Here is a 26,262-nt window from a genome sequence, read left to right on the forward strand (position 1 = left end):
GGTCTTCTATGCGATTCCATTGGTCGACTTCTCTGTTTTTATGCCAATACCACACTGTTTTCATTACTGTAGCTCTGTGATAGAGTTTGAAGTCAGGGATGGTAATGCCTCCAGAAGATCCTTTATTGTATAGGATTGTTTTGGCTATCCTGGGTTTTTTATTTTTCCATATAAAATTGATTATTGTCCTCTCAAGATCCGTGAAGAATTTTGATGGGACCTTGATGGGAATTGCATTGAATCTATAAATTGCCTTTGGTAGAATTGCCATTTTTACTATGTTGATCCTCCCAATCCAAGAGCAAGGGAGGTCCTTCCATTTTCTGGTATCCTCATCAATTTCTTTCTTCAATGCTTTAAAGTTCTTGTCAAATAGATCTTTCACTTCCTCAACTCCAAAAAATCATTCGCCTTCTTATACACAAAGGATATGGAAGCAGAGAGGGAAATCAGAGAAGCTTCACCTTTCACAATAGCCACAAACAGCATAAAGTATCTCGGGGTAACTCTAACCAAGGTTTTTTTTATTAAATTTTTTTTCATGTTTTGCCCTCCCTGAGCTCCTCTTAGATCCTCCCTACCTCTCTACAAACATAACTTTCTTTCTCTTTGTCTCTTTCAAAAAAACAAAGAACAAAACTAGAAATGAAAAGAAAAAGTAAAAATACAAGAAACACAGGTGAATACTGTTTTGTTGTGTAAATTTATCACATTTTCTTATCCTTTCAATATTTTCTTATTGAGGTTTATTTTGAGGTTAAACCCATTAACTCTTTCAGAGTCCAGAAAGATTTGCCAGGGCAGGTGAAAACTGGCTGGGGAAAGGAATCCTGCATGTTTATTTATTCCTTGGGAGAAGGAAAGGAAGAAGAAGGGGGAAAAGGGACTGTTCTCTTCAAAGCTTTCAGTTTATATAGGCATACAGACAAGTTAGCAATTTCATAGGCTGTAACAGTAGTATCAAGCATGCATTTTCAGAGTCACAAACAAACAAACAAAACCTGTGGGGTGAGCCGGGCGGTGGTGGCGCACGCCTTTAATCCCAGCACTCGGGAGGCAGAGGCAGGCGGATCTCTGTGAGTTCGAGACCAGCCTGGTCTACAGAGCTAGTTCCAGGACAGGCTTCAAAGCCACAGAGAAACCCTGTCTCGAAAAACCAAAAAAAAAAAAAAACCAAAAAAAAAAAACAAAAAACAAAAAAAAAAACCAACCAAAACCTGTGGGGTGGATCAGACAAGGAGGCACCTTATGTCTCAGAGGGGTTATGACTGTAAAGCTCTCAGAAGGCTTGGAACACAGCATTGGTAACCATAGTGACCTAATGGCTTGATTTGCATTAGCCTTTTACTGGTTGAGTTAAAGGGAATCTCTTTTGGTACTCCAGCTAGATGCCCAAGTGAGAATTTTTCTCTCTGAACCACAAGTATTAGAGACTCAGTACTTTTTCCTGTATAAACAGTTAATTTCCTTTACTATGTTAACTGAAACCAAGGCGAAGGATAAACACAGAATATCTGTAGTTTGTTAAGAGCTGAAGACCAGTAGATTACACCTTTCTGAGTTTCTGTTAGAGCAGACATACTGCCTCCTGTTTAGGGCTCCTTTCTTATCAGTGAGTGCTGTCAGTAAAGTAAATTGTGCGGACTAGTTTTATGTAAATTTTGGCTATGAGAACAAGGTTTGACTGAGTGAATGCTTTCACACCAGGGCTTCATGGTGTGAGGGAAGGTATCCAATTGTCCTACAGCAAAGTCAGGTTTACACTGCTGGGATAATACAGAAAGGAGAAATGTCGTGATTCCACAAGATTTATATAGAATTAACAGCGACTTATCCAAAATATAGATGTTCCCACAGCTCTGCAAAATGGATTCTTCACAATATTATATTATTTGTGAATTTTTCTAGTGGTCTATCAGCTGTACTTTTACTAAGTATAATACTTGTGGGCTCACCACACATTTTTTGTTTTGTTTGTTTTTCTTTTTTTATTGATTTTTATTGAGCTCTACATTTTTTCTACATTTTCAACCCTCCCCCAAAGTTCCCATGCTCCCAATTTACTCACACATTTTTATGGATACCTATGCTTTTCCAGTTTCTGGCTTTTATTAATAGAGCAGCAGTGGACATGAATGAACAAGTGTCTCTCTAGAAGGATGTTGAGCTCTCTGGGTGTATGCTCAAGAGTAGTATAGCTGAATCTTGAGGTAGATCTATTCTCAGCTTCGTTAATAACCACCATGCTAATTTCCATAGTGGTTGTACAAATTAGCATTCCCACCAGTAATGGATGATTGGGCCCTTATCCCACATCCTCACTAGCATGAACTGTTATTTGTTTTATTCATTTTGGTCATGCTGACTGCTATAAGATGAAATCTCAAATAGTTTTAATTTCCATTTCCCTGATGGCTAAAGGATGTTGAACATGTTTAAAGTGTTTCTCAGCCATTTATGTTTCATACATGAGAACTGTTTAGCTTTGTACCCATTTTTAAATTGAGTTGTTTTCTTGATTTTCAGCTTTTATAGTTCTTTATAATACTAAGCCTCCATCATATTTGCAATTGGTAAAGACCTTTTCCCATTCTGATGGTTTCTTTTTTCTATACATAAACTTTTCAATTTCATAAGGTTCCATTAATTAATTATTTGTCTTAGTGCTTGTACTTCCAGTGCCCTGTTCAGAAAATCTTTTCCTATACAAATGAGTATCCTACATTCGCTACATTCTCTTCTATTAGATTCAGGGTATCTGACCTTATGTTGAGGTCCTTGAGTTATTTGGAGTTGAGTGTTGTACAGATTGAAAGATACGGATCTATTTGCATTCTTCTACATGCAGCCATCCAGTTAGTACTAGTTGCTAGTGGGATAGAAACTAAAGGAGTAAAAGAAGGAGAGACATACTTTAATATATTGTAACTAATAAAACAGAAGAATCACTCAATATTTGAGCATAATTAGCTATGATTTCTTTTGAGCTATATTCTACAAACAGAAAGTAATTTATCTCAGAATAAACCAAATTAATAAGTTTTAAGTAAATGAATGAATGAATGAATGAATGAATGAAGATTGAATCTAGAACTGCTTCCTTTTGGTGTAATTTTTCTGCTGATGTTGTTCTTTTGGTTTTTTGAGATAGGGTTTCTCTGTAGCTTTGGAGCCTATCCTGGAACTAGCTCTTATAGACCGGGCTGTCCTTGAACTTCTCTTGTAGCCTAAGCTGGATTTGAGCTCACAGCAGTCTTCTTGCCTCCATCTCCTAAGTACTTAAGATTACTGTATGAGCCAACATAATTGGCTTTCTCTCTCTCCAGGATTATAATAAACCTTTGTACCTGTCCTTTTCTCACTACAAACCATCCCAGTATTACTCATTGTTTTCCAAATTCATGGCCTTTTATTTCACTAATTGTTATTGTTTGCGTATGTGTATTTATATATATTTCTAAATATGATCAATCAAGTGTCCTTCCTTGGAGAAGACAATTTCTTCTGCTCTCAGCATTCCTTAGTTGCCTGTAGTTCTTTTTATAGGATTGAGGTCTCTCGTGGGCCTTTCCTGTCTTTGGCATGCTCATTTGTGTTGTCCATGTTTAGCTCATTTCAGGCAATCAAGTTGGTGAGACTTGGGTGTGGTTTCTGGCATTACTGGGAGACACAGTCTCACAGCAGACTCCCTGATCTTATGGTCCTTACAATATTTCTTCCCTCCTTACTCAGTGTTCTCTTAACCTTAGGTGGGAGAGTGTTAGCAGATGTACTTCTTGGGACTCACAACTCTGTATTTTGATCAATTGTGGTTTTCTGTAGTGGTCTTTATCAGTTGCAAAGCCAAGTTTCCTAGATGAAGGGTGAAGAGTACACTTACCTGTGGGTCTAAGGACAAATGTTTAGATTTTTTAGGTATTGTTCTGGTTTAGTAGTAGCTGTAGATTTTCTTTACAATATTCATGACTTTGCAGCACTGAATAATTAGCTAGGTTTCAAGTACCACGTATGGTTTCACTCTTGTTGAGCAGGCCTTAAGTCTAGTTAGAGAGCTATTGGTTACCACTGAGGTACACGTGCCACTACTGCCCCCATCAGAGTTATTATGCTGTGCTAGTGGTTGTTCGGGTTCATGCATTATAACTGTGTAAAACTGTTGGTTGGCTGGCTAGTTGGTTGGTTGGTTGGATGGTTGGTTGGTTGGTTGGTTGGTTGGTTGGTTGGTTGGTTGGTTTGTAGTTGGCTCAGATGTTTGGGTCAGAAAGCTGTTTACAGATAAAATGACCTGAAGGATTTTTATCTGCTTCATACTTGTTTGGACTCTATGCCTGCCACATACCTGCTGAACCTGTCTCCAAGAAATGAATGGTGTGTGTTTTTAAAAACAGAATGGTTTGGATTGAGTTTGATCAATAAACATATTCATCTTCCTTCTTTCCTTTCTTCTCTTTCCTTCCTTTTTTCCTTTCTTTTGTCCTTTCTCTATTTCTTTCTCTTTTTGTCTATTTTTTCTCTCTGTGTCTCTCTCTGTCTTTTTTCTTTCTTCTCTCTCTTCCTTTCTTTGATTCATTCTCTTCTCCCCTCTCTCCCCTCCCTTCCCTCTTTCTCTTTTGTTCTCTTTTTTCTTTCTCTTTTTCTCTCCGTTCCTCTTTTTTCTTTCTCTGTCATCTTTCTTTTTTCTATTCTCTCTCTCTCTCTCTCTCTCTCTCTCTCTCTCTCTCTCTCTCTCTCTCTCTGTCTCTCTCTCTCTCTCTTCTTTCTCCCTCCCACCCCCATCTCCTTCTCTTTCCCCAGAGAAATGGCTCAGTGGGTAGAAGAACTTGCTTTGCAATCATAAGCACTCATATAAAGTCATGTGCAGTTGTGTGTGCTTATAACACTAGTGTTGTGGGTCAGAGGCAAGTAGATCAGGGAAACATACTGGCCAGCCAGCCTAGTTGAATGGTGCTTCTGCAGTTCAGTGAGGTTGTGTTCTCAAAGGATAAGAAGACACCTGACACCCTTCTCTGGCCTCTGCATGTGCATACACCATTTATTCATATATTACACACATGTAGTACACATGCATATATGTGAATTTAATGTTGGAATTAAGATATAACAGTGTTATATAAATATAACTTTTTGCCTCAATTTGTTTCTATTTCTGATTTATGAGGACAATTATCAAGATTTTAGTTGCATCTGTATTATTTAGAAGTGGACAGCACTAGATAACAGTAGGATTTTAATTTTAGTGTTTCTGTTTTGTATAAGCTTAAAAAATATCCTTTCCTAGGAAAAGGTGCTGCGGCCTGATGTTTATAACCTAGTCATAAAATAAAGTTGTCAGTAATCGTAGTACATATGCCAAAATGCCGACTCGGTTCTCATATTTAACAATATAACAGTGATAATACTTAACAGCTTTTCTTTCATGCTCACAGATCAAATAGGTAAAATGGAAATTTATTCAGTGGAAAAAAGAACTTCAATCAAAACTGAATTTGTTTCTTAAGACAAAACATGTTATTTGCAAATTTGAGGAAATCAGAATAATAACACTTGTGTATAAAATAAAAATCAGTGAACTATCTGAAAAGAAATTTGATAATTGCTGGTAAAGCATGTTTGCATTTCATTAACAATACAAGCTGGATGTTCTTAAGAGCTTTTGAATATCTGATAAAAATTTCAACTGGAATATCTATAATTATATATTTATCTAATTGAACTTAGCCAAATTAATTTTCAGTAAATGGATCTGTTTTGCTCAAAGCATTTCCCTGGCATTGTCTCATGACTCTGAGAAGCAAAGATGGAAAGCAATTGAGCTCTTCTTACCTTCAGTTGTCTCTTTGAGGATTTAAATTTTTGTAAATTGTCAAAGAGCTTTACTGTATTGCATATTTCTATGCAGGATGTTTATTTACTAAGAGAAATACATTTTTTCATATGATGTAAGTAGACCTAATGTTTTTAATTAAATACAGCAGTTTAGAAAGATGAATATTGTGTAAATGTAGGGCTTATAATCGTATCTCTTATTAATAATTTCTTATTTAATAATAATTGTAGAAAATTTATTATATACCTTTTTTAGTGGCAGCTTACTTTTAAAATATTTACAGGAAAACTACTTTGGAGAAGATGACATGTACATGGATTTTGAAGAGGCTGTCTCAAGCCCTGTCCTGTCACTGTCAACATCCTCCAGTTCTGGGTGGACCGGTGTTGGAGTGGACAGTGACAAAAAAGAAAATGAAAGTTCAACCAAATCTATTCATCCACTTGCCTTGCGTCCCTGGGATATTACAGTGCTTGTTAATTTGTATAAGGTTCATGGGCGTCTTCCTGTGGTAAGTGTTCAAGATAAAAATGATATTGGGGTATATTATGTTATCTGTCTGCCATAGGACACTGTATATTTGTGCTTTGTTATACCCACATTAAAAAAAACTTAAATTCAAAAGCTTCTGAAATTATCTCTTTATGTTTTTCTTCATTATATAATTATTTGATCATCAATGATTTTACTTGTGTTTTTTGTTTGTTTTCACTTAAGCTTCTCTTTCCGTGTGCTGTGTAACCTTAGAACATTTTGCTGTGATGTTGCAGTAACCTAGTGGCTATTCTGGAACCTTATATTTTCTTAGATTCTTGTCATGTGACCACAACCAGTTTGGGGCATTCTGGCTGCATAGGAACCCCACTCCCACCCCACCCCCACCCACAAGAAAGGTTCAGGCTTGACTCTGGAGGTTGAATTGTGTTATAGGTTTTGGTTTAGTTTTGGTTCTGCTTCACAAAGCTTGTTCTTGAACTTGTTGAAGCTGACTGTTCCTGACATATTTCCCTAAGAAGCCAGGGGCTTCAGGCCAGGGCCATTCAAGGAAGAGGGGACTCTGGAGCATCTTCTATACTGCAGGTCATATAGTTCTTATGTTGTTAAATAGGGGACAGGACAATTAGTTTGGTTAGTATGTACTTTTATTCCTTTTGAGGAATCAAATTCTCTTAATCATGGTAAATTTTATTTTTGAAGTTTGTTTTGATAGTGAATTTTTTTTTTTTAACTGTAGCATGGAACTACTGATGGTCCTGAATGTCCAACAGCATTCTTGGAAAGACTGTGTTTTGAAATGAAAAAAGGATTCAGGGAGACCATGCTGCAACTTGTCCTGTCACCCTTGAATGTGTTTGTCAGTGATAACTATCAGGTAATGTCAACATAATACGCAATTTATTATTAATACTTATGGGGTCAAAACAGTTTTAGCTTCCATATGTAGTTCTTTTTAGGTTATGTTTTTATTTTCACTGTAGTAGTTTTGTATGAATGTGGACATAGAAGAGTTGTTTGAAGAGTCCATCTTTTTTCTTTTGTGTGATTCCCTATTTATGTGATCCTAATTATGTTTTACTTCTTTTGCTGTTAGAAATGGAATGAAATAGTTCATGACTTTCTGATGTGTTTATAGAAGGGAAATAAATTCTATTAGCCAGTACCATACAAATTTAAAACACACATGTATATCCTTCTCTACCCACATTGTTTTATATTATAAGACTTTTATGCAATTATAGTTCAGTCTCACACATTACATTGGTATGTGCTCCAAAGTTTGGCATTATTTTATCATGTGTATATTCATGTGAATACCATCAAAAGGAAAAGACAGAACTGTCATCACAGAGATCTCATTTGCACAAAACTTTAACTTGTAGAATTTGAGAAAAATCTTGCCCCTCTTTTCTGTGATGAGTGAGTGACTACAGCTGGCTTATTTCTGGGTATGTGTGTGAAGAGGAAAGGAAACCCATCTCAGTTTCTTCTTACCCTTGATGAAATTAATACAGGGGAAAAAATCTCTTATGAGGAATTCTGAGAATCTTAGATGAATTTTTAGTTTCTTCAAATTACAGAATCATGCTTCAGTTTTTAATTTCCTCATTCACAGATTTTACCAGATTAAAAAAAACCATTTTGTTTGTTGAGTTCATTATGAAGGTTCACATTAACCCATATTATTGAAGTACAACAAGTTTATAGAGATGAAATTATAAAATATAATTTGAGAATTAGAAAAATAGTTCATGGGAAGGAGATGTGAAAGCAGTTATAAAAATCCTGTTGATGTTTTGTTTTCTACATTATTTGGATTTCATATTTCTTCCCAAAGGCAAGGGAACTGTGTACATCCTTTTGAGATTTGCTTGCCTATTTACTTTGCTCACATTCTGTTAGAGTAAGAAAGCTCTTCTTTATTTGTTTAGACTGTTTAATGTGCTTTTGTGATAGAAAGCTTCACAATGTGACCCCCAAGGCTCACTGATGAACCACTCAAACTTTCATTATTTACTCCTCGTAGCGTTACTTTTAACTCATCCTTTAAAATAAAGGTTCTGAAGTGAATATTGGTTGCTAGTACGATAAATGAAGCAACACACCTTTTTACTTTATGGTCATTTCTGGTCTGTTTTGGTTGCCGAAAGCTATACAATAAAGTTAGTAGGGCTGTTAGCACTGAAGACTGTGGACCACTTCCTGGCTTTTCTTTGGTGCTGGGAGTTCTCAGCAGTCCTTGGTATTTCTGAGTTTGCAGATGCGTTGCTCATATTACTGCCTCAGTTTTCAGTGACACCCTCCCTGTGCACTGTGCATCTAGTTGTCCTAATTTTTCTCTTTCTGTATGAACACTGGTTATGGTATTGTCCATTCACAACCTCATCTTAAAGTTATTGGTACCAGGTGGGACAGAAACCCCAACTAGCAGGACCCCTACATGATTGTACCTGCAAAAATTGTGTTTTCAAAATAATGTCATATTCTCAGGCTTCAGGACTGTGAGCCTATATTTTTAAGAATTATGATTCAGCTTGATGGAATATAATGCAAAGCATAACATTTAAAATATAATACTTACTTTGATGAATCAGAAAAGTCAAAAATCCTGAGGATTTTTCCAGTAGAAACTTTTATTAACTATTCTCTTGCATTCTTTCTGATTAGAGGAGTTAAAAAAGCATAGAGAATAGATTGAATTTTATATAAAGTCATACAGTTCATATAAAATTAAAATTGTACAAAAAGAGCTAGCTATTGCAGTCATAATTTGAAATTTCCTTTAGAAAATTTCTTACAAGATTTAGCACTTATCTTTTATAAATATTAAAAAATACATTTTCAGAAATGTATTGTAAGGCAGGAACACTAACTTCATGATAAGACCTACACACTAACACAAAAGAAAAACCATAGTAGTAATAGTTTTCTAAATATCTGTAAATTATTTTAATGTATTTTCGTTGTTGACCCAACAAAACCCCAACAAAAGAGCTCTGTCTAACTATTTAGTAGCTTCTACTTTTCATGTAACATTGTTAGATAAAGTGAGATTGTTGGTGAGCAAAACAGTAATGGTTATTACTCAAGTGATTTGGGGGAGAAGATAAAATTGATAAAATTGAAATTAAAATAAATAATTTCAAGTATAAAAAGTACACAAGAAGATGTATATAGTGCTTTGATGTCATGTTATAGGGTCTGGAGGCAAGAATTGATCATATTTGCATTTTTGAAAGATCTATTTGGTTGTTGGTAGAGTGGGAACAAAAAGATAAAAGGTACATGTTAGAACACTGTGCAAGGTTCTTACAGGAGGTGATACTAAATGAAAAAAAGATGATAGATAAGATTGGAAACATATCCAGTATAGACATTTTTCAACGTGTGTGTGTGTCTTGGTAGCAAACAAACTCAGGGTTTGTATGCTAGGCAAAATTCTATCATTGGGCTAGAATACACCCATGCCTGTATATATTCTTAATAATGTTTTCTGAAGCCAGTGTATCAAAAAACAGTTTTTTTTAAAAAAATATTTCCTTTGTTTCTCTAAGTATGTCTTAGATAATCTTAGCTAAAAAGCTTAGAATTCTGAATGTCTTAGATTTCTCTCTGAAATACATGCTTTTTGATTGTAAGTATATAAAGTCCTCAAAATCTGTATGAACCTTGGTCCCCCTTTTAGTCCCCATATTCTTGATTATATAGTCTTTTCTCAGTTTTCTTCTTCATTTGAGCATTTTAATATCATGATTCCTAGTCTCACCATAAGATTGACCTTTTATCTTTCCTGTCAGATACTAAATTTTTTTTATTAATGTACAGCTACCTGCCTGAGAGCTGCATACTTTCAGGATTTAGTACTTTTCCTTGTGGTGGGCTCCATAGATACTGTATCAGCTAAACACAAAATGCCTAAGGTTAATTATGAAGTCTTACTTTCCAGAGAGCATAATTTTATAAATTTTTATAAAGTAAATATCGGGGGTGGGGGCAGGTAAAGCAGCTAGAAATTGCAGTGTGTTTTCTTGGACTTCTTATTGTTTTCAGCAGCGACCACCTGTGGATGAAGTACTCAGGGAAGGCCACATCAATTTGTCAGGTCTCCAGCTGAGAGCACATGCAATGTTCTCAGCAGAAGGTCTTCCCTTAGGAAGTGACTCTTTAGAATACGCATGGCTGATTGATGTGCAGGCTGGAAACCTTACAGCTAAAGTCACAGCACCACAGGTAGGTTCTCCCACTGCTGTCTCCATAGGTTCATTCTCACAGTACTGTCTCCTGCCATCTCCTTTGTTTCCTTACTCACCTTCCTAAGAATTGCTGTATGCCATGTTCATTGCATTCCAGTAGTGCCATGCTAATGGGAGCCATTCTTGACTCTCAGAACATACCAATAGGCAAGTCGTTGGCAAGTTTTACTTTTCTGAGCCATATATAATTGACTAATATGTAATTCTACTTAGCACATGAATTTTAGACTTTATGTGAGGTAAAACGATGCTCTAATATTGGAAGCTAAATATGCTGTAATAGTAAAGCTAAAGCTAATTTAGCTTTAAAATATATTACTTATAGAACAGTGCTTATCACTTGGGCTTTTCTTATATGGGAGCCACATTATTTTAATTCATAGGTAATTTTAGGTTTATTGTATTCTTTGTTTTAAATGTAAAGTTCATATAGCCTAATTTCTGAAATTATGTATTTTAGAATGACATGATGTGTACCCATCGCTCAATGTGTTTATTGTTAACAACTCTAATAAATTATACAATCTGAAGAATTATTCTATTCACTGAAGCTATTAAATAAACAGAAATGCTTTAATCATCAAAGTACCTAGTTTTTTAAAATTGAAAATAAATGTTATCATAGACAATTAGATTTTTCAAAATTAAATCTTTATTATTATGAGGTTTTAGTGCCCTTTTCTGCAATTACTTATGAAATGGATCGAGTTAGCTTTAGACAATTAGAAGTATAACCCTTGATTTAAAAAGTATTTACTTTAGAAGTTGCTGAAGTGGATATTTTAGTTGAAATTGATTTTCATTTAACAATGTATTGACATTCACAAATGAAAAGCAGAAAGTTTATAAATGGTCTCAACATAGAAAATCATTGGATAGCCAGTATTTATTAAGTAGCAGTTATAAAATTTTGAGTTATTTCAGGTCATTTTAGACTTCATAAGCTTTTGATACTGACACTTGTTTAGGATGCTAATAGTATTAACACCTGTTATTATCTGTAGCTGGCATGTCTCTTAGAATGGGGGCAGACGTTTGTTTTTCATGTGGTATGTCGGGAATATGAACTGGAAAGGCCAAAGTCAGTAATAATATGCCAGCATGGAATTGATCGTCGGGTCTGTGAATCCAAGGTAAGTTAACAAGCTTGCTGGTGATGTTATAACCATTTTTGCGTTTTAGGCTTAGCTTTAAATCAAATGAACATAGCCTTGAAGTTAATAAATAGCTCACTAATTTGAATAAATGATTTTGTAAATTTATAGCCATTTAGTTGTATCTAGAATGAGGTCACATGAAAACAATTTTTTATTACTTTGCATTTTTACTCTTAAGATTCATATCTCATTGCACTATGATACTATCCATCTGTAGTTTAGCTGTGCATATATATATATATTTTGAAAGTGAAGCAATAAGACCAAGTAAATGCCTTATGTAACTCGATTCACACAGTATCCCAAAACATACTTTTAGTATGGGCATTTGTCAATATCTAACACCCCAGATTGCATGTTCTCTTCAGAATACTGTGTTGCCTTCAGTTAAGGTTATATTAGCATCTCCACAAGGGTTATAGGGTGTAGATAGGAGCCTCTACAGACTGTTTATGGTGACAGTAAAATGCACACTTTTTTTAGTGTTATGTCACTACACGCCCTGTGTGAGTTTGAGAGAGCCATGTGCTCCTGGTTTTGGAAATATACACACTTCAGAAAACTGAGAAATCATGGCAGTTTCAAACAAGGAAAATAACCATTGTTTTGTGGCAGATAAGATGTTAATAACTAAATATTTCTTTTTCTAATAGTGCTTCCCTTTATGTTCTTTTACCATGTAAATTGTATTTATGAATCACTAAAATTTTATGTTAAAAAAGCAGCAATGTCCCACAAAAATCAAACAGCAAAGTGTTTGTGTTGTTAAAGTTTTTATTAATCAGGTTTATTGAGCCATAATTTACGTGTGTTATATTCACTCTTTAAGTTGTACAATGTAAGTTTTACAAATGTTGTATATATGTGTGTAGTTTTTACCACCTGTGCAAATACAGAACATTTTATACCTTAGAAAATTTGTTTTTTCTTTCAGTCAGCTCTTGCCCTTATACAACTACTGATATGCCTCTTTTGGCTGTGCTACCAGTATGCCTCGCATGCTTTTTGGTTTGTGTCTATTAAGTATGAAAATATTCAAAGTTTATTTTTTCATGCATGGTAAGAAAATATGGATATGTGACATGTGTGCCTGTGCATGTGATTTTTATATGGAAATCTTATACCAGAAATCTTATACTAGTAAAGTCCTGTGCGGCTTTATATGATCTTGTGATATTTTTATTTCATCAGTTTACTCTGATACATTTTGAGTCTCAATAGTAAGTATTATATATACAATATAGTATATACTGTGTATAATATATACATACATATAATGTAGTCAGAGAAATAGCGAGATTGAGAAATTTGCCACTTTTGAAATTTGTACATGGTTACATAAGGCTGGATTTTTACTTGGTTAATTTGATATCTTATCATTTCAGTTATCCTTATAAAAGAATGAAACTTACTTGAGTAAGAAATTAACATGTAACAAGAATTTTACTTAAATAATGAGATTTACCTGCTGTCAAAATAATGATTTAATAATTGGACTACCTTTTTTAAAATTTTAGTTGAGTTGTATTCCTGGGCCTTGTCCAACATCAGATGATTTAAAATACACCATGACTCGTTTAGCAGTAGATGGAGCTGATATTTATATTGTTGAACATGGTTGTGCTACAAATATAAAGGTAACTATTTGTTTCTTAGCCAGGGTAATTATTTTTCTTTTTCTTTTTACTAAACCAAGTTTCCATCTCTTGAAATATTAGGACTGTGTCATCTCATAGGCTATTCATACTTTTTTCTTTATGTTCTCTTGAAGTATTGTTTCTGTTAGTGTGCTTACCACTTTCTGCCTATGAATTACTGTAACATTGATTCAAATAGCAGGTTGTATTTATACCCATGGTATGTATTTTTTAGAAAGACAATTCTTTGAATCACTTAAAAAGCTGAATGCTGTGGCACACGACTGTGCTCTCAGTACGCCTATGGTACAGTAGGTAGGACTGCCCAGAAGCTTGCAGGCCAGTTAGAATTGCAGAGTAGTAGCAGAAATAAGAGAGATCTTGTCTTAGCATGGTAGGAGGAGAGAACCAATTTCCATGAAGTTGTCTTCAGACTTCCATGTGTATTCCACAACATGCGGTAGTAGTGTGTCCTCCCTCCTTCCTTCACTCTCACCCTCTCCCTTTCCCACTCACTCAGTAAATAATTATAAAACGTTTTTGTTTTGAATACCTGTTGTTTTTAGCCTTTTATATTTCCTCGTTGTCTTCTAAAAGCATTTGCTTATCCCCTCTGCTTTATGAATTGCTTTTACTTTTTAAAATAAAGTCCTGCTATGTTCCTGGGGTTTCATTATTATTTAATACTCTCAATACTTAGTCTTCTCTTATTCCTTTGTAGTTATGCTACTCTATGTGCGTCTGCTCTTTAGAAACCATTTACCTATTTAGATGTGTATAGGTAGGTCAGAGGAAAACTCTTAGGAGTTAGTTCCCTTCTTTGACCATACGAGTTCTGGGACCCAACTCCAGGCCTGCTAGCCTGTGTTCCTTCCCCACTTTGCCATTCTTGCCAGCCCTGCTTTAAACAGATTTTTTTTCTTACATTTTAAAAATCTGTTTAGTGTGCGTTCTGGGGTGTATATACCTGCTCAATGCCTAGGTGCTTGTGTTGAAAATCAGAGGACAGTTTGTAGGATTTACTTCTTTCTATCATTTGGTTGTGGGGTTTCAGCTCAGGTGCTCATAATTGGTGGTAAACTCCCTTCCCCACTAAGCCACCTCACCAACCCTTCCTGCTAATTTCCCCCTTTCTCCCTTATTCTTTCAGTTCCTTCCACCTGCCTTTTACTTTTTTAAAGTAGTCACCAGTTCTGTAGTTTATGCTAAGATACTTAAAAATACTGAAATTACAGCTTTGTTTCATTTTCTAATTCAACTTTAGATGGGTGCAATTCGGGTTGCAAATTGTAACCTCCACAACCAGTCAGTTGGGGAAGGAATAAGTGCTGCAATTCAGGACTTTCAAGTGAGACAGTATATTGAACAATTAAATAACTGCAGAATTGGACTTCAGCCAGCAGTGCTACGGAGAGCCTACTGGCTGGAAGCTGGGTCAGCCAACTTAGGTCTTATAACAGTTGATATTGCACTAGCTGCTGATCACCATTCTAAACATGAGGCACAAAGACATTTCTTGGAAACTCACGATGCCAGAACTAAAAGGTGGGTGAAAGTCTTTTTAAAGAGTGGTGATATTAGCTTCCATTGAAAATTACTTGATAATTTTAAAGAAAATTGTACAGTTTGAGTGGATTAAAATATTTTAAATAAACACTTACTGTGATTTTACTCCTATACCTTGGTTAATGCACAAAGACCTGATAAATAATTTGAAGTTCTGTAGTGATGGTGTGGTTTTGGAAATCTATACTATGTATTTTAACATGGGTACACTTTAAATTATGGTTTCCAGACAATATTTTATGAGACACTCTTCTTTTTTTTCCTTTTTTTTGTTTATCATCTCTAGAAGCCATCACACCATTATGTACTGCAAAAAAATCTTTTGGCAGATCTTCAAAATTTCAGGGATGAGTAAGAACACTTACACGTGGTTTCATTAGCTTTTAAGGAATGATTATACCTTTTAAAACAATTGCCGGAGCCTCTTATTATTCTTATTTTCATTTTTCTTGCTGTTATACAGCTGTGTTCTGTTTTGAAAGTTAGATTGATTAAAAAGATATACTGCACTACTAAGTGATTACTTGTATTTACTTTGACTTTCATATATATTAACAGTTGAGTTAATATGCCATTTTTATTTTATCTTTTTTAAATGTTAATGAGGTCTCTTCTATGTTGTTTTATTTTGGGTTCTGTTTAGGTTATGGTTTTTGTGGCCAGATGACACCTTAAAGAATAAGAAGTGCAGAAACAAGTGTGGCTGTCTTGGTGGTTGCAGATTCTTTGGTGGCACAGTAACTGGCCTAGATTTCTTCAAACTTGAAGAGCTGACACCTTCCAGTAGCTCTGCATTTTCAAACATAACTGCGGAATCTGATATGTATTACGGCCAGTCTTTGCTGCAGCCTGGAGAGTGGATCATTACTAAAGAAATCCCTAAAACCGTAGATGGTAATAAAAATGTGTTGTTTATCTAGAGCTGACCTTTTTTTGTCACTGTGCCATTCTGAGAGAGTGCTGCTACTTTATTCAGTATAAATGATTCTTTTGAGTACTGTTACAGATAGGGGTTAAAATAATCTATTCATTTTGCAAGTAACTCAAAGCCAGAAAAATGTAGTATTTCTTTTATTGAGGGTGTTGACGTAGGGTCAAAGTAAGTGTACTATTCAGACTTCTACAGTTGAAAATGATAGTGGGTAGCTTTTCCTGTGAAGATTAAAGAAGAAAAAACTAAAATTTACGTATTATAGACTGTGGATCGAGAATTTTGTAGACAACTTTTTGTAATGTGTAACATGTTACTATGTGAAGTTAGACACTTGTGCTTTTTAAAAAAGAACAATATTTTAAAATGTAGTTATAGTAAATTGCTATATTTTTCATATATTCCTTCAAAAATGTTTGCAATCATTTAGTCCACATTTTATTTGTTTAGGTAATGTGAATGGTACGAAGAGGAAGGAATGGGAAAACAAATCAGTGGGAATAGAAGTCGAGAGGAAAGCTCAGCACCTTAGTCTTCAGGTGCCCTTACGGTCCCACAGTTCATCCTCTTCCTCAGAGGAGAATAGCAGCTCAAGTGCTGTGCAGCCCTTACTGGCTGGTGAGAAGGAAAGTCCCTCTTCTGTTGCTGATGACCACTTGGTTCAGAAAGATTTCTTACATGGTACCAAAAGAGATGATGGCCAAGCAAGGTTAGTATTCAGATAGACTTAGAAATTTGATGATGACTGGATTATAATTACTTAAAAATACTAGCACAAGAAACTTTTTTCCTCGCTACGCACTCATTTTATATTTTATTTCTTGAACATATATTTATGTCAGTTTGTCTTTCCAAATAAAATTAATATTTTCTTTGCAGCTATTAGAAAATGCAATGATGTATTTATAATGAAAATATTTCTTATTCTACCACTCAGTGAATTTTTGTTATTATTCATATACTGTCCTTCTTATTTGTTGAACATTTTTTGATCTTCTTATCAAATTAATTTATCAAATTTTTGATCTTGTAATCATATTAACAGTTGAACACTCCTTCTTTTGAATTATCCTTGCTTGACATCTTTCAAATGTAAAAACTATAGTAAAAATCTTTGTCCCTCCAGCCTAGGTACCTTGATATTTCTGTTTGGATGCTTCATAGAGACCTTCAGTTCAGAGTCATTAAAATGATAGTTTTAGTATAGCTTTTTATAGCAGTGGTTCTCAATCTTCTTGATGCTGTGACCCTTTAATATAGTTCCTCATGCTGTGGTGACCCTCAACCATAAAATTATTTTTTTTCTACTTAACTATTATTTTGCTACTGTTACGAATAATAATGTAAATATTTTGGAGATAGAGGCTTTCCAAAGGTTTGCGACCCACAGGTTGAGAACCACTACTCTAGAGGAATACAGCTGATAGAGTTGGGTAGGTGTGTGTGTGTGTGTGTATAAATATATGTATGTATGTGTATATGTTTGCCTGTGTGAGTCTGTTTGTACCCATCTGTGTAGTAGCCTCTGGAGTTCAGAAAAGGGTACAAAGTCCTCCGAAACTTGAGTCACAGGCAGCTGTTAGCTCTCAAGGGGGTGCCAGGTCTTGTGCAAGAGCAGAAAGCACTCTTAAACCCTGACTTATCCATACTTTCTTCATCCATTCTTCATTTGAAGGGCATCTAGGTTGTTTCCAGGTTCTGGCTATTACAAACAATGCTGCTATGAACATGGTAGAGCATATACTTTTGTTGTATGATAAGGCCTCTCTTGGGTATATTCCCAAGAGTGGTATTGCTGGGTCCATGGGTAGGTTGATCCCGAATTTCCTGAGAAACCGAAACACTGCTTTCCAGAGTGGTTGCACAAGTTTGCATTCCCACCAGCAATGGATGAGTGTACCCCTTTCTCCACAAAAAATCAGGAGTACCAGGAGAGAGAGCACGAGCAAGGAACTCAGGACCACGAGGGGGGCACCCACACACTGAGACAATGGGGATGTCCTATCGGGAACTCACCAAGGCCAGCTGGCCTGGGTCTGAAAAAGCCTGGGTTAAAACCGGTTTCGCTGAACATAGCGGACAATGAGGACTCCTGAGACCCCAAGAACAATGGCAATGGGTTTTTGATCCTACTGCACCTATTGGTTTTGTGGGAGCCTAGGCAGTTTGGATGCTCACCTTACTAGACCTGGATGGAGGTGGGAGGTCCTTGGACTTCCCACAGGGCAGGGAACCCTGATTGCTCTTTGGGCTGACGAGGGAGGGGGACTTGATTGGGGGAGGGGGAGGGAAAGGGGAGGCGGTGGTGGGGAAGAGACAGAAATCTTTAATTAATTAATAAATAAATAAATTTAAAAAAACCCTGACTTATCTCTCTAGTCCTCAGTCTTTCCCTTGACTTTAACAACACTTTTAAGTGTATATTGCTGGATAAGCTTTTAGAAGATGTGGAAAGAAAAAAAACCCCTATAAATGTGCTATTGTTCCTTGTCTTCTTTAAATTTTTAAGATGCTTTGTTTTGGTTTTATAGTTCTATTTTCTTCTTTTTAGCTTTATGGGGAATATGAACTCATGTAATATTTTGCTGTTTTAAATCAATATTTTAATGTATAATTCTAGATTTTCTTTTATTTGTAACTTTTTACTAAATTACTAAATTGATTTTATAAGTACTTTATATTTAAATTGTTTGTGGGCTGAAAATCAAAACAGTTTTCCTCTCTGTTTTAGTATTCCTACAGAAATTTCAGGAACCAGTCCTGTATCTCCTAACACCCAAGACAAGTCAGTAGGACAGTCTCCTCTTAGATCTCCTTTGAAGCGGCAAGCCTCTGTGTGTTCCACCCGACTTGGTAGTACTAAGAGCCTCACTGCTGCTTTTTATGGAGACAAACAGCCTGTTACAGTTGGAGTCCAGTTTAGTAGCGATGTCTCTCGAAGTGATGAGAATGTGCTAGACTCACCAAAACAGAGGAGAAGTTTTGGTTCATTCCCATACACACCATCAGCTGACTCTAATTCATTTCATCAGTATCGGTCAATGGATTCCAGTATGTCAATGGCTGATAGTGAAGCCTACTTCTCTGCAGCTGAAGAGTTTGAGCCCATTAGCAGTGATGAAGGTCCTGGAACTTACCCTGGTAGAAAAAAGAAGAAAAAGCAAATGCAACAGATTGACTACAGCAGGGGTTCCATATATCACAGTGTAGAAGGACCACTTACTGTCCATGGAGAAAGCATTACAGATCCTCGAACTCTTCCATTCAAAACTCACCCTTCCCAGGCTTCCTTTGTTTCTGCATTAGGTGGTGAAGATGAAGTCATAGAACATCTGTACATTGTGGAAGGTGAGAAAACAGGAGAGACTGAGCAGATCATGTCTCAACAGCCTGTGATGAGTTGCTATCAGACTTACCTTACTCAGTTTCAGGTAATTAACTGGTCTGTTAAACATCCTACCAACAAAAGAACCTCCAAGTCCTCATTGCATCGCCCCCTTGACCTAGATACTCCAACCAGCGAAGAAAGCTCATCATCATTTGAACAACTTTCTGTTCCGACATTTAAGGTACAAATCAAATCATTATTTCCTATTAACATACTTATATAGTAAAGTTTTCAGAACTACTGAGTCATTTTAGCTATCTTTCTAAAATATAGACTTTCTGTTGCAAATGTTAACTCTGTTTAATAGTTAGGTTACAGGGTTTTTTATGAGTATTATAAATTTAAACGAATTGAATTGAAGATGGCTTAAGATTTCATATTGTTAATGTAGTAAATTAACATGTAAGCTAATCTACATTTCCAGTACTCCTAAGATTAGGATCAAATCTCCTCTGTGAGTTCATACATTTCCTGTGTTTTAAAAATAAGAATTTGGGCTGGGTGATGGTGACACACACCTTTAATTTCAGCACTCAGTTCAAGGCCAGCCTGGTCTACAAGAGCTAGTTCCAGGACAAGAACCAAAAAAACTATGGAGAAACCCTGTCTTGAAAAACCAAAATAACAAAAGATTTTGGAGACTAGAGAGCTGGCTTAGTGGTTAAGAGTGCATAATATTCTAGAAGACTAGATTTCTATTTTCAGCACCCATGGTTGACTCACAACCACCTGTAACTCCAGCTCTTGGGGATTCAGGTTTCTTTTGTCCTTCACAGTCACCTTACTCATGCATACATACACACAGTCATAGATATACACATAATTAAAAAGATATTTAAAAAAATAAGATTCTGGAATTATTTGAATAATGATTTGGAATAATTTTCTCTTGGTCCATAGCTTTTTCTGGAATTTCCAGTTCAACTCAGTTAATGATAATTTAGTGTGAATGTCGTTTCTTAAATGATTTTAGAAAAGTCAGAAACATTTCAAAATATATTTAGTCATAATAGTCAGTATGAAAATTCTTATCTTTAAACAGTGTACTATAAGACAAAGTTTTATGATGTTAAAGGTATATAAAGTCTGTGGACCTAATGAACAGTGTTTGCTAATCTTTTTTGTGTGTGTATGTGTGTACTACATTTTTCTCCATCATATTTTTGAGGGTAGATGTCTCACTGAACTTGGAGATTGCCTTTTTGGATAGACTAGTTGGCCATTGAACTTCCAGGATCTGCCTGTCTTCCACTACACTCATCATTAGGGCTGTGTAGGCACAAGCTTCCATGCTCATCTTATTACATAGGTGCTAGGGACACAAACTCAGATCATGCAGCAAGTATTTTTCCATTGAACCATTTTCCCCAGCCCATGGCATAGTATTTTAACTGAAAATTGAAGAAGGAGGAATCATTGAGGATGAGAATCAGAGTTAGGGCCTCTGGATTACAGGCAAAGACAATGGTCATCTAGACTTTCATGTGTGTGGTTGATGTTTCATTGTGTCTTATAGTTTTATACTAGGAGAAAACTGAAATCAGCTTCAGAAAGAACTAACTCAGTTTAAAAAAGAACTCAAGGAGGAAAGACATTTGAAATTCCTGTTTCAGTCATCTATCATTCTCATTCTACCCTCACAACTCTGTCACTTGAATAATGTACAAAGTTACCTGCTGTTGTACCCTATAAAGATTTGTCACTCCTATGGGTTTAATAAAACATTGATTGGCCAGTAGCCAGGCAGGAAGTATATGTGGGGCGACCAGACTAGGAGACTTCTGGGAAGAGGAAAAGCTCAGTTTGCAGATGCCACCCAGATGCAGAGGAAGCAAGATGGAAATGCTGCACTGAGAAATGGTACCAAGCCACATGGCTAAACATAAATAAGAATTATGAATTAATTTAAGTTGTAAGAGCTAGTTAATAATAAGCCTAAGCTAATAGGACAAACAGTTTCTAATTAATATAAGCGTCTTTGTATTTTGTTGGAACTGAATGGCTGTGGTAACAAGCAGGCCAGAAACTTCCATCTACAATTACCCATTAAATGTTTTCTGTAAATATTTATATTGAATATGTTAAGATTACAATAGCATGTACTTTGAATATTCACAAATATTGCTTATCATAAGAAGAAATAATTAAAATTTTAGACTATAAACAACATTTTATTCTATTCTAGGTCATCAAACAGGGACTCACTGCTAATTCCTTGCTAGACAGAGGGATGCAACTTTCAGGATCAACTTCAAAGTAAGATTTTTTGTCTTATTTTAACTTTTAGACACAGCATCTTACTATGTTATCCAGCATGACTTTGAATTCGGGGACTAAAGGAATCTTCCTGCCTTAGTCTTCAAGCAGGTAGGAGTAGAGGTGCCTTAAAATTGCATTTTTAAAGCCCAAAGTCATACTCCTTCTTGATTATGAGATTAGTAGAGTTTATTCTGAGTAATAGCCATTTTGTACTTGATTTTAAGCCTACTTTAAGAATAAATTACCCCAATATTTTTTTGTGTAGGAGTAGATAAATATGTTTGCACATTTTAGGACAGGACTATCAAGTAAATAAACATATGAAAATATTTTTTGTCATGTGATATAATTGGCATCTTTGGCCATTTTGCATTTTAGTACCTCATTTGGCCTGCTTTTGAGATGTGAAATATTACTCTGTGAGATTTTTTCATTGAAATAAATGTATTTTAAATGTTTATGTACTTTAAAGAAGTTCCAACTTGTTGTTTACATTCTTTTAAATATTTGCTTTTCTGGTTAAACTGTATAGCACACCATATACTCCATTAGACAAGAAAATTGTTGATAATACAGATGATGAAACATTAACAGAAGAGTGGACCCTGGACCAGCCTGTTGCTCAGACCAAGACAACAGCCATTGTTGAAGTAAAAGGAACTGTTGATGTGGTTCTGACTCCACTGGTGGCTGAAGCCTTAGACAGGTATTTGTCTAAAAATAGAACTACTGCTTTATAAAGTGACATATTTTACACGATATGTGAAAATGTGGTAGTGTTCATTTAAGAGTTTATTAACTAGTTGTTTTCAGTAAAAATACAAGGTAAATATATTGGCATTGTTATAATAGTTACAATATATTTTGTCTTTTAAATTTGGACTAACAAACATAAAACAATCAAATACTTGTGAAGTAATTATTTCATATTCTTCCTAGTTAATTGAAGAGCTAAAAGGAAAATAATTATTGTGTGCTGCGAGGTGTGTGTAGTCTATTTAAGGAGATAAAATTGAGACAAATAAAATCCAAAGTGAAACAAAATAGAATGCAAATTGTGTAGAAAATAAAGAAGTTCAGAAGAGACTCAGGACAGTTCTCATGAAAATACTCCTTTTACTGGAGTACATAGTATTCTCTGATAAATTGTCAAGATTCTTGTAAAGTGTCATACTAATGATGAATTTAGGAAATTGTCTAGGAGATTCTTAAAGATTTACTGGTTTAAAAATAACTCAAAGACATGGTGGCACATGTCTTTGTGCACAGCACTTGGGAGGCTAAAGGAGAATCATGAGCTCGATGCCAATATGGGTAACTACAAACCAAGATCCTGTCTCAGAAAACAAAAATACTGACTCAGAATGTATTAACAACCTAAGTAGAATACCAGTAATATTAAACTGCCCCTCCCCACACACAAAATGGACAGTGGAGAGACTTTAGGACATTAAAATGTACAAGAATTCTTCACTTGTGGGGGTTGTATGGAGGTGGGGGTGAAATCATAGCAGCAAAATAAATAAATAAAATAGGTAAATGGTATTGTAACAGATTAAAAGTTTTAGCAGACACGAGACAGTTCACAGAATTGGAGAAGATATTTATAAATCAAACATCTGACAAAGGGTGGATATTTAGAATATATTAGGAATACCAAAAATCTATTAGCAATATTTTAAAAAATTAAATATAGATAGTAGACCTAAGTAGACATTTCTCAGCATTGACGTATAAATGCCAACAGGTATATGAAAAAAATGACTAATCCCTGAGGAAATGCCAATTAAAACTATAGTGAGATATTGCCTCACCCCAGCAAGAATGACCATTATAAAAAGGAAAAGGGACTGTTGTACATTGTTTATGGAAATGTAGGTTAATACAGCTCTATATTGAGGTTCCTCACAAGCAAAAGACACCACTGCTATGATTCAGCAACCCGATTAGTGGGTATATATGCAAAGAAAACAAAAGTAGTATGTTGAAGAAACATCTTCCCTCCATGTGCACCAACACTCTTTACAGTAACTAAGAATGGAAATGATCCATGTCCACTAACTGACAGCATTTGTTACATTTGCATTATGGAATGGTGTTTAGCCATAAGACAATTGAATTCTGTAATTTGTGACAATGTGAATGGAACTGAATGTTAATAGGTTAAATCAGATAAGCCAGGCAGAGACAAATTTTACATGAATTACTTCATATGAATCTGAAACAGTTTAGTCTTTTAATGGTAGAATAGTGATTACGAGAGTCCAGTTGGAGAGAGAAAGGGCAGAGGAATGTTGATTGACTGGTACTGAGTTAAGGTTAGAAGCTCTGATGTGCACAGAAGAAGGGATTTTTAAAGTTTTCTCCTTTAATAAATGAGACGTATCTAGACAGTAACTTGTTAGTATGTACAATCCTAATGTTTTTATATATCAGGCAAGAATAAATTAAAAAACCAAGTTTCAGATATTAGTGTAAGGTGGAAGTCTGTAGAAAATGTTGAACGTTGTTTGTGGTGGGGGCAAATGTTCCTGCCCAATCTCAGGGTTTTGGGATTGATGGTAGGTCTAAAAATTTCAGTAACATTTTCCCTGTAAAATTTCTGAAGATATAATTGAGGATTTTGCATTTCTGTATTGAAGAACTGTAAATATTCAGATGGTGGTAAGTTTCACTGCCTGGTATAATAGTAAATGAAATTTTAATTTTTCATTGTTCTTTTTCTTTCATCAGATATATTGAAGCTATGGTTCATTGTGCTAGTACCCGGCACCCAGCTGCAATTGTAGATGATCTTCACACCAAAGTCCTTAGAGAAGCTGTCCAAAATAGTAAGACTACCTTCTCAGAAAATGTAAGAAGTTTTTGATTCAATGGGCATAACAAGTTGAATATTCACCATGTGTCAGAATATGCCAACTTGGAAAACTTGAATGTTTCAAATTTTATCAATAAGTTCAATTGAAATGTATCACAAATAACTACTGTGGATTAAGTAGTACTACTTAAAAATCATAGCTTTATTTTTTTCTTTTATTTTGAAAGTAGCTTAGTTCTAAATATTTTTAAGCAAGCCTTGTCCTTAAGTGGTGAAAACATTTTTAAGATTAATTTGTTTTAAATTTGTGATACTCAGAAAGATCAGTATATGTCCATAAATGCTAAGCATTTCTCCATCCCTGTGGTAAACATTCTTTAGCATTAATATTTTAGTGTTTTAAGAACCAAAAGTACACATGTTTTTAACTTCCTTTTATTTTTATGTTGTTTCTTGTTTACCTCAGTGACTTGAGTAACACTCTCTCCTGTGACACTTTTGCTGTTATTCTGGCTGTGACACCAGTTGCTTAGCAGTCACAGTGTGGTGCTCTTTGATGATTCTATATCACATGTGGATTAGTACCAAGTAGATGTGAAAGTGAGCCTGAGTATTTCTGGCGAACTCATTATTACTCATGCTATGTTGGCCTTCATGTGCTACATTCAGTTAGTTAGGGTAGAGCAGTAAGAACAGTATTAAAAAAGGAAATTTGAATTATTCCCTGTCAATAAGGAGCCAGTTGGCAGAAATAAAGTCAGCCTTCAAGACTGTAGAATTCAGCTTGCCTAAAATTAATAATAATAGTAATAACATTATAAATATATACTATTGCCATCTTTGTTTCTCTATAGGTGGATTTAATTTTATTAAATAGTATTTTTTCAGAATGACAAGCTGGTCTATTTGCCAGCTTTTGCTTGAATTTCAAGATTGTGTTTTAGGATAGTTGATGTCATGTAGACTGGGGAAGTGTAACAATATAGTGAATACACATGGTGGTGTGGATGCTATATAACCTACGAAATGTCTGGAGAATAATTTCTACTCAATCCTTTCAGTTGTCCCCTAAGCAAGATGTTCGAGGAACAAAAACTGAGCAACCTGTAATAGGAACAACTAACCAGGGACAAATTCAGACAAATGTTACAACAAAGCAAGATAATGTGACAATTAAAGGTCTGCAGGCTAATGTGAGCATACCAAAGGTAATATTAAGCTTTTCAGAAACATTTCCCTGATATAGGAGAGCATATTTGATATGTTTTATCTTTTACTTTCAAAGGGAATATATTAGTCAAATACTTTGCAGTATCAAATAATATATTCTTTTTCCTTGATGATCTAATGTAAATTTACTATATAAGTAGCTTACTATAGCAGACTCTTAGTAAATATTTAATAAAATGTTTCATATCCATCCAATAAAAATTAAATTGTGGATTTTTTTGTTTGAGAATTTCATGCATGCATGCATATACTGTGTTTTAAACAAGTCTTCCTCAGTTCCTTCTCCTTGAACTCCTCTCCATCCTGCACTACTACCTTTCCTTCCAGATTTCATGTGTCTGCCCTTTTTAAACCCACTGAGCCAACAGTTAGTTCTGTCAGTGTGTTCACAACTATCAGGGGCTATATTCTTGAAAGCTGACACTTCCATGGCAGCTTGTCAGTTAACTAGAACCTGTCAGATTAGGGCTAGGATTTTGTTGAGCCCCTATCTACGCTGGGATTTTGGCTAGTTTGATTTCTTTGTTGTTGTTGTTTTAGTGTTATTTTTTATTGGAAAAATCTTTTTCATTTGTATATTTCGATCATATTTTTTTGCTTCCCTAATTTATCCCAGATTGCTCCCCACCACCGTGCTATCTACTCAATTCATGTTCTTTTTAAGATATATATATGTGTGTATATATATATATATATAT

The 26,262-nt window shown here is 35.1% G+C and overlaps 1 protein-coding gene across 1 annotated transcript in view; it reads left to right on the plus strand.

Moving 5' to 3' along the window:
- Bltp1 (bridge-like lipid transfer protein family member 1) overlaps positions 1-26,262 on the plus strand; it is a 199,791-nt gene that overhangs the window by 54,267 nt on the left and 119,262 nt on the right. The window contains exons 20-32 of the mRNA XM_050138326.1: positions 6,111-6,338; positions 7,062-7,199; positions 10,376-10,555; positions 11,583-11,711; positions 13,253-13,372; positions 14,637-14,917; positions 15,582-15,832; positions 16,320-16,578; positions 18,601-19,438; positions 21,443-21,513; positions 22,049-22,222; positions 24,250-24,370; positions 25,396-25,542. Coding sequence (XP_049994283.1) covers positions 6,111-6,338; positions 7,062-7,199; positions 10,376-10,555; positions 11,583-11,711; positions 13,253-13,372; positions 14,637-14,917; positions 15,582-15,832; positions 16,320-16,578; positions 18,601-19,438; positions 21,443-21,513; positions 22,049-22,222; positions 24,250-24,370; positions 25,396-25,542 — 2,937 coding nt within the window. The remainder of the gene's footprint in view (positions 1-6,110; positions 6,339-7,061; positions 7,200-10,375; positions 10,556-11,582; positions 11,712-13,252; positions 13,373-14,636; positions 14,918-15,581; positions 15,833-16,319; positions 16,579-18,600; positions 19,439-21,442; positions 21,514-22,048; positions 22,223-24,249; positions 24,371-25,395; positions 25,543-26,262) is intronic.

This window comes from Alexandromys fortis, unplaced genomic scaffold (genome assembly GCF_014885135.2).
Source record: "Alexandromys fortis isolate MF-2015 unplaced genomic scaffold, M_Fortis_MF-2015_v1.1 scaffold_15, whole genome shotgun sequence".
In the NCBI taxonomy this organism is placed as follows: domain Eukaryota; kingdom Metazoa; phylum Chordata; class Mammalia; order Rodentia; family Cricetidae; genus Alexandromys; species Alexandromys fortis.